An 8,665-nucleotide genomic window follows, 5' to 3' on the forward strand; every position below is an offset into this window, starting at 1 on the left:
TGTCTAACAAATGTAAAAGGTAACCTAGACATCCAAATTAGTTTTCTCTGTCGTTATTTAGTGTTCCAATATTAATGATAGCCCTTAATTTCATTTACTGGGAAAAGCTTCCTACGGTTCCCAGTCTCATTCCCCTCCTAGATAATTTGTTTAATCTGTTCTGCTGATTTTATTTGTGATGTTTAGTTGAAATGTTTCCTGTAATGAGGGATCATTAAGTCTGATATCAGGCTGCTTTTGACTCTTTTTAGCGCGAATTTATGAGCTCAGGTGTGTTTATTCTATAAAATGTTTGCATGTTCATACATATTTATGCTTTTTGTTGATTTATTTTTGATTCATCTTACTGAAACTGCTGTTTTGGTTTTTGTTTTGTACATGATAAAGGTCGGTTGGACCGGAACGCTGATTTAATAAAATAATAATAAGCGAGAGTGTGTGGAGGTTAGAATTTATCATTTATCCTTTTACTAAGACTGCAACGCACTTATTAACTCACAACCGTCACCGAGCAGCTTAGAGATCAATGTGCACAGATGGTTGAGTCTGAGCCGTTTTCAATAACTGGAAGTAGCATACAGGACATATACAGGATGTTTTTAAAATATGGAAAATGAAAAGTGACACAAGAATAAAAAATCATTAAAAAGTATTTTAGCTTTTCCATGTTTGTTATTCCACTGCAGTTGTGAATTGCTGCTGCACCGCGCAGCTCATGTTGTTGAATATTTTCTCAACAGTTTTGGAAAATATACGTTCATATTTTTAGTAATATATAATTTCAAAACACAAAATTAACCAGGTCTTTTTGTGTGTGTGTTTATTTCTCGTCTCTCTTGTGAACAAACTTACTTGATTTTTAGAAGAAGAAAAAAAAATCGAATTTTTCCTTCTGGCGTTTTGCCTTTGTCCACCTGCCTGTGTACACAGAGCCAGAGGAGAGGAAATGCTGTGCCACTGCTGACACTGTGTTTGTGTTGTTGTAGAGGAAAATACATTTACCTCTAGACTCATTCGATTGTTCTGTGAACTCATAGTTCAAAATCATGAAAGGAGGTTCAGGATGCAGAGGGGATCGGGAGAAACCACTTTAGGACTGTCAGAAAAGTTCCAGATGAGGACATCAAAATGATTTTTGAGAGGACGAAGAATAAAGAAGAAGGTGTGAAGCTCTTATGTTCAATGTGTAACACAAACATGAAAAATAAAGGTACCAAGACTTGAATCTTTCTTCTGTTTTTTTCTTCGTCTTTTAAATAAACGCCTTCCTGTACTCTAGATGGCAGTGTTGTCTCGAATGAGTTTAGGGGACTCTAATCAGATCACTGTGGAAGGATTACCTCTCTCTGTCTCCATGCAGGCTTATTAAAATTATTTTTAAAAATGTATTAAATTAAAAAATACCAAACTGAAACTTCTTTCCATGCAGCAAAGAGAGAAAACTAAACAGCAACAAAATGAAGAATTTGGTTGTTCCATGTTTGCTTATCTTCCAGATAAAGAGCTTCTTGTCCCCAGCAGGACAAATGGATTGTTGTGACGGGACAGACTTTCCCATGAGGAAACAATGAAACAGTCATGTGTGCAGAGCTGGAATGTCAGTGAGAACATTTCACTCAGGTCAGGGTTTCTATCAGTGCATTAAATGTCAGACCTTTTCCTTTCCATGCAGTAGTTTAAAGCAGGAACTATAGAGCCAGTATCATATTTATTAAATGTGCCTTTAGCATAAATAAGATCAAGGTGGCATCCAGAATTGAACCAAAAATCTCTTGATTTGCAGTCAAATTCTCTACATCTGAGCTCTACCCTACATGTCCCCAGCCCTGTGCAAGCCCATCATACAGTGTGGGTTACAGCGAGCCTGAAGGCAGCACTTTCGTAATCATACAGAGAAGAGGACACACAAAGAGCTCCAATCCTGACATCTCTTCTCTTAGTGGTATTAAAAGTATCACAGAGCCATGGCATCCCCTCACTGCAGGATTCAATAATTCATTTTATTTGTCCATTTTGCCCAAAGTTCCTACATCTAATTTTCCAAAAAATAAAAATAAAACATGATGCCCCCTCTCATATCAGAATTACAGCTCAAATCCTGTTTTCCCTCAATTTGAAATTTTTTTAGAATCTACACATCTTACACAATATTTTTTCATCCTTTTAAAATTTGATCTAACCTTTTTGCTTTAGACGTCCCAAACAGAGTTCCATCAAGACCCTCGGTGCATGAACGGAGATGGAGACTCAGCTGTCAACCTCTCCAATCATGCTATAAGGGACTCTTATTTTAAATCCAGGGGCAACGTTTGAGTTTGTTGAGAAATTTTTATAATTTGGCTTTTTCTTGGTCATTCATCTTGTTTGAAAATGCACGTGCGTGGTGTACAAACATATGCAAGAACCTAAGCTCGTGTCAGTGTATTTAGTTTGGGATATTTTTATTACTGTGTAGAATTTATCTAAATTGTGAAGCATTTTTTAACTGTAAGTTAAAAAAAAGTGATACTGAAATTAGGTTATTATTGTATTTTTTAAAAGGCTGCGGATCTCCTATGGTGAGCATCAGTTTTCTTAAAAACTCACTACAAATGTTTGATTTCAGACGTTCACTGCTGGAGGATGGTGTCTGTCAGTATCACAGATCTGTGGGGGAAAAGCTGAAGATCAGGTTTTAAAATATTTTCTGGGGAGGATAGCCTTCTTGTGACCTTATCTTGACTTTGTGATAGCCACAGGCTTTGTTATTCAAAGTATTTCACCCGTTACATTTGTCTAAATGGAAAAATGTCTAAATCTGTTCTTACATAAGAAGTGATTTCCAGAAATTCTGTGACTGGCTGACAACTTAGTTTTAATCAGATGTAAATTTATTTATTTTTTCTTTGTACAAAGTGCAGATGGTTAAATGCTCATGATTTCTTTAAGTATGAAAACATCCCAATAAAAACAAACTGGACTGATCAGTCCGACCAATAAAGTTTGATTTTGTCGGTTTGCATACAGAAACCTCCTCAGTGGAAAAGCTTCTGCAGTATAGGTTTAAGCTGGGCAAAATTGCCGCTGTTCTTCAGCTTCTGTGGCATGTTGCTGGACTTCATGAGCGCCTCGTGAGCTTCTTCAAATAACTTCTCACCGAGCTCTTTCTTCACTCTGTCCCTCCAGGCGATCAGCTTCGGGCGACCTTCAAACCCATCAAAACCAGTTCCAAAAGGCTGCAAAACAGACAATAGTGCAGTTATATTTGTGGAAATCAGCTGGCAATTGTTAGAATTTAACAACAAATAAAAACTCAGAAGACAAAATAAAGTTAGAACAATCCGAGCATATCATTTTCATTCAGACAATTCACCTGATGGACTATACTGCAGTTATGACTGTCTGCCAGCTACACGCTTATCATCTGGCCCTAATGTGCTCCATGTGAAGCAGGCTTAATGTAGAAGTGGCCCTAATTTAAATATGGTTTTATATGCTAGACATGCAGATGAGTTGAGGTACTCATCACAAACTCATCACAAGTCAATGCTGCCAGTCAAGGCCAAATGTTGTCCATGAAAACAGTTAGATACGACTTTTGACCAAGTCCAAGGGATTTAGACCCGGAGTAAACTGCAGTTTAAGACAACTTAACTCGACCACAATGGACTGGTAACACAAACCAACTGAGCACAGTACCATGGATATGACTAAACTAAAGACTAAAGATTAAAACCTGTACACACGAATGATTTCAATTGGCTTAAATGTGACAAGACTCTTGGAGAAGAGATTTAAAGCTCCCTCTTCACACACGCTGTGGGAGTTTAATGTATACGCAGTATTTACTTATAATTTTAGTTTTAAAATTAGTTACGACAGGCAAAGTAGAAATCCTGCGACAGAAGCAGCAGTAGTGATGGAAATATTAGTACCTGCATGATCTCCACTATGGCCACCACATCAGCCACAGAGATTTTGTCCCCGAGGATGAACGGTTTACTCTGGAGGAATTTCTCCTCCAGCAAGTTGAGCGACTGCTTCACATTCTCAACAGCAAAGTCCATCGTCTCCTTCGGGATTTCAGAGTCCATGACAATCTGATACAGAGCCTGCCATCACAGACACACAGAGATTAACTGTTGGCACCGGCAATCAGAATCAGAATCAGAATACTTTATTCATCCCGAGGGAAATTAGGGGTTACAGCAGGCAGCACGCTAATGGCGCATGCGCACTCACAAAGGAACCTTCTGACCAACTTTACACAAACATCACATTGGGCAGACATGTCAGAAGGTAGGCTGATAGGAAAAAAACAACGAAAATACACTACATGAGGTAAGGAGAAAAAAAACTCCACTCAGACTGAGCTCCTAGTGGGAGAACAGTTTGATAAAAGAAAAAACACCTCAGCACAAAAGCACATGACTATCAATACACCATAGAAACACGAGACAAGCAACAGGGGCGGGTAAAGGGTAAGAGAGCCGGCGTAGACAGCGCATCCGGTCCTGCAGCATCTGTGCTGCTCCAGTTGACTGCTATCATCCCCGGTAGGGCACAAGCATCGAAGGCGTTGGAAAGGGAGGGGGATGAGTGAGTGCTTATCAGTGTAAGTGTGTGTGTGTGTGTGTCCATAGTTTAGCTGAGACAGTGTCCTTCGGCCTATCAGGCTAAGTAAACAGTCCTCCAGCCAATCCAGGTGTCCTTCATGGGGCGGGAAGAATAGTCATCACACAGTCGTTATCAGGGAGTTGTTTTGGTGGGCTCCAGCCTTGGGCCTGCAGCTGGGGCCGTGGTGTCCAAATGTTGAATATTGTTGATTTCTCCTTTGTGAGCAGCTCGAATTCTAGCACTCCGAGGCTGGTCTCTCGATCTCCCGTTGAAGAGCTGCGAGCCTCCCCATGATGGTATCAAACTTCTGTTCCGTGGTGTTGTCAGTCTTTTGATTCTGAGACCTCACAACTGCAGTGATCCGTTCCGCGATGTTTTCCAACTGTCGCTCAAGGGTCTCATTTTGAGCAGGCCTCTCTCTGATGTTTCCCCTCATACGCTCAATGGTGTTGTTTTGAGCCTTCACAGCAGCTGTAAGCGTCTCCAAGGTGTTGACCATATTACGTTCTTGTGAGAGGTCGCACCTCGTCCCGTCGCTTCGAATCCAGCGGGCAGTGAGAGACTGTTCCAGGGAAAGTAAATTCACACAAGACAAGACAAGGACATAGAGGCGAAGCAGGGAAGATAAGGGTGAGGAGGAGAGGAGAAAGTGCGACCGCCTTCGCTGAGAGCTCAAGAAGGCAATGCAGTCAAGAGCCTAAGAGAGGTAGTTATTGCTGATCCAAAGAAAGAGCTTCAAACTTTTCTGTTTAGTTTTGTTTCTGTTTTTCTTAGTTGACTCTTTTAAATGTTTTTCCGTGTGGAATGTGCATAGATTTCCAAATGTTCTTTTGGATATCGTTATGCTTAAAATCTTTAATTGTTAGTGTCTGACTGCCAGGTGGTCATAAACTCAACATTTACTGGATGGACATTCATAGCACGCAGAGGATACACTTTTTGACTTTTCCTTTTGTGGCACCAGCAGGTGATCCTGTGAAGTATCTCAATATCCTGGCACACTGTTTACTGGAAAGTATTACTGTAAATATTACAAACAAAACATTGTACTAATGGTGCTTATTCTGTGGTTTTTTTAGAAGTGCCAGTTTTCAGCTCAGCCACCCTGTGTCATTTAAACTTCATGCAAAGCTGCTGACTTTGTGCCACATTGTGCCTTTCTCTGAAAGAAGAGTCAACTCTAAATTGGTGCAAAAGTCTAAATCCAAAGTGAAACTGGTCCACTGAAACGTCCAAACAGACGTGTCAGTGGGGACCGTAAATCATATCATATCTACAAAAGGAACCAATCAGACAAACGAGGCTGATGAAATGTGTGTGTTGAAAAGCGTCAGGTGAGGACAGTTGATTGAACTGGGACACGAACCCTGAGCAGGAAGACCTTTGAACAGTGAGCTCTGAGGTTCATGTGCTGCCAGGAGAAGTATTCGTTCACACGTGCTCGCTGCTGCAGATCAGCAGGAAACCAGTGATCTGCCACTGACCCCGAGTATTTCTGCATAAGGTACTCCAAGATCGCAGTACTGCAACACAAGAGAGAACAAAAACAAATGATGTTTTAACCCCTACTTGCTAAAGTGCTGAATTTAACGATTCTTAATTATCTTTTAGTTTGAGAAACTCTGTTTTGTAGGTTCAGTTTTAGCATTTAGGATGTCACAGTCCTGTTTTTTGAGCTGTAAATGACCATATTTAGATTACTCTCACAAATATCTGCCAATTACTGCCAAGTATCAAACAAGTGAAAAACTCAAAACTCACTGAGCAACACTGAGGCATAGACTTCTTAGATGTACTCTTAGTACAATTACAGTAAATGCACAGGAAGCTGTTTAACGTGGCACAGAACTGCATGCACAATGGTCCAAAAGGCACAAATGTGGAACATGTGATATTAGCTATGCTGCAATCTAAGTAAAGTATGTCAGAGATACAGGACAAGTAAAGTATTTCAATTAAATTATGTATATAATTATATCATTTAAATAATGTGTAAAGAAGCCAGACCAAAACTCAGACGCCCGATGTACCTCTCAGTCAGAATGAAGCCTCCATCCTTCATGACAGGAACCTTTCTCACGATGCTGAGGTCCCCAAACTCCTTGCTGTACTGCTGCCCTGAGACAAACACAGAATCCATGCACACGTTACAACACGTTAAAAAAACAGGTCTAGACTGCACAACTCCATAAATTGTTTCAGAATGTGGGAAAAGAGATCAAACAGACTAAACTGTCTGGAAGCAGAAAGCATTGCAATGTTTCTCTGTTCCTTTGTCTTGGGTTTTTCTCTCTCCCTGTTTTACTTGCTTGAAAAACGTCCCTGTCTTAAAGAGTCGGGTATCTCAGAGTTAACAAAACTCTTTCTGGGTGAAATGTGAAAAATGTAAACTGATATCCCAGAGGGAGATTTTGTGAATGTTAGCAATTACAGCACAAGTTAAAAGCCGTGGGGGCATTCATCTCCTCTGAACTCTTGCGAAATCCTTTTCCAGTCCAAATTATTCGCAGACAAAGAGAACAAGCGGAGTTCAAAGTCTACAGATCATTTAGCTCTATATTTTTTTCCAAAATATACAAATGCTACTATTTTAGAATGTGAGCTGAAACTTTTACAAAAGCATGCATGAGTCAAATATAAACTATCATCTCTGTCCCCAGCAAGATTACCTGTGGCAAGGTCGACAACCTTGAACTCAAAGGGAATCCTGAGCGCTCTGGCAAACAGAAAGACAGAGCGGCAAGGTGGGGATATCAAATCGAGATAGAGCTCCATCATGTCGGAATGTGACGGCTGCAGATGCTTCCCTCTGTGTTGTGGCTACTCTCCTGCCTAGCCTGATATAGTCTATCTGACCAGAACTCCGCCTCTACTTGCTACATGACCTACTAACGTTTAAGTGATAGTGATCGTTCAAAGTAAGCAATGGTTGAGCAATCTGAGCTTTGGTCTCAACTTAACCAAACATTTCATGAACTCTAGTCACTTTTTCATCTACTTTATGGGTCTCTTAGCTCAGCGGTCCCCAACCTTTTTTGCGCCACGGCCCGACAATATTTTTCACGGACCGGTCGCGGATAAATACAACAAAATAAAACTAGTACAGTGCCAAAGTAGTTACCCCGTCAAAAATTGTTTCCCCATTCACGGGAGCGCGCAAAGTAGGAGGAGCCACTTGCCCAGCTTCTGCAGTCGACGCGATAAAGAGTAAAAGCTGGAAAACAGCAGACTCGATGAATTTAATATTAGTTTCGTGACATTGTAATGTGCCGTGTGGAAGACAGTTTACCTTATACTGTACACTGAAATAACCTGCTGGGAGTACTTTGTCTAGAAAAAGACTTTGATACTATAATACTGTAAAACCAGATGCGATCATGGAAACACGTCGCTCTCCAGTGAATTTACACTCGGTTTACATTTTGTAGCGAAGCTATCACGAATGAGTTTATTTGCAAAATCAAAATCAACCCCCCCCCCCCCCCCCCCAATCTGTAATCCATGTTGCCTTTGCCATCCCAAAGGGTATATTTGCCAAATAAGTCACAGTATAACCAATAAATACAGTAACTTTGGAGAAGATGTCTTTGTTAGGTATTTTAGTACCATGGGAGCATTTACTGGATATTGTTTTATAGTGACATTATACAGGAAAACTCTGTCATTCAACAAGGTTGAAATACCACAGAGATCACTCCCTCAGCTACATTAGTTTCTTAATCTTTTAGACGCCTGTTGAAGGCCAAATGGTTTGTTTCAGATTTCACTAATGAAAGAACTCTTCGTTTTGTGCCTTGAAAATATGTCGCTGAGATAATCACAATTGTAGCTGAACTAATAAACTACACAAAGGATGCTTCTTCACCCAAGGGCAGGAAGACGCTGCCTTATCTTGGTCTGTACTGGTTTAAACTGATAAATCTGCTGTCTCATGAATTTTACCCTCTATATAAACTGTTGTACTTGTGAATAAAGTTGAGTCACTTTGGGAAGACAATCTAAAGCAGTCTCTGTTTTCTTGTTCTCCCAAGCTGCTCCCGAGCTGCTCGTACTAACACGCTGAATGGCA

The 8,665-nt window shown here is 40.4% G+C and overlaps 1 protein-coding gene across 1 annotated transcript; it reads right to left on the reverse strand.

The window, feature by feature from the left end:
• Window positions 1-2,852: 2,852 nt before the first annotated feature.
• LOC146563101 (glutathione S-transferase theta-3-like) lies at window positions 2,853-7,424 on the reverse strand. Its single transcript, XM_085295485.1, has 5 exons — window positions 7,266-7,424; window positions 6,627-6,714; window positions 5,963-6,119; window positions 3,915-4,091; window positions 2,853-3,215 (listed from the first exon to the last, which is right to left on the reverse strand). Exons 1-5 carry the CDS (start codon window positions 7,372-7,374, stop codon window positions 3,015-3,017), a joined length of 732 nt encoding a protein of 243 aa, XP_085151611.1. The 5' UTR covers window positions 7,375-7,424; the 3' UTR covers window positions 2,853-3,014.
• Between the last annotated feature and the right edge of the window lie 1,241 nt (window positions 7,425-8,665).

This window comes from Mchenga conophoros, linkage group LG12 (genome assembly GCF_057382185.1).
Source record: "Mchenga conophoros isolate Kocher_MC1m ecotype Shallow Benthic linkage group LG12, M_conophoros_male_GT1.1, whole genome shotgun sequence".
NCBI classification, from domain to species: domain Eukaryota; kingdom Metazoa; phylum Chordata; class Actinopteri; order Cichliformes; family Cichlidae; genus Mchenga; species Mchenga conophoros.

Bases quoted from the DNA above. Each gene is read 5' to 3' on its own strand.
- LOC146563101 (XM_085295485.1), bottom strand. From the start codon at position 7,374: ATGATGGAGCTCTATCTCGATTTGATATCCCCACCTTGCCGCTCTGTC. The intron at 6,120-6,626 runs GTACATCGGGCG...CTTGTGTTGCAG, and splicing joins GGCTTCATTCTGACTGAGAG to TACTGCGATCTTGGAGTACC. The intron at 3,216-3,914 runs GTACTAATATTT...TCTGTTTTGCAG, and splicing joins CCATAGTGGAGATCATGCAG to CCTTTTGGAACTGGTTTTGA.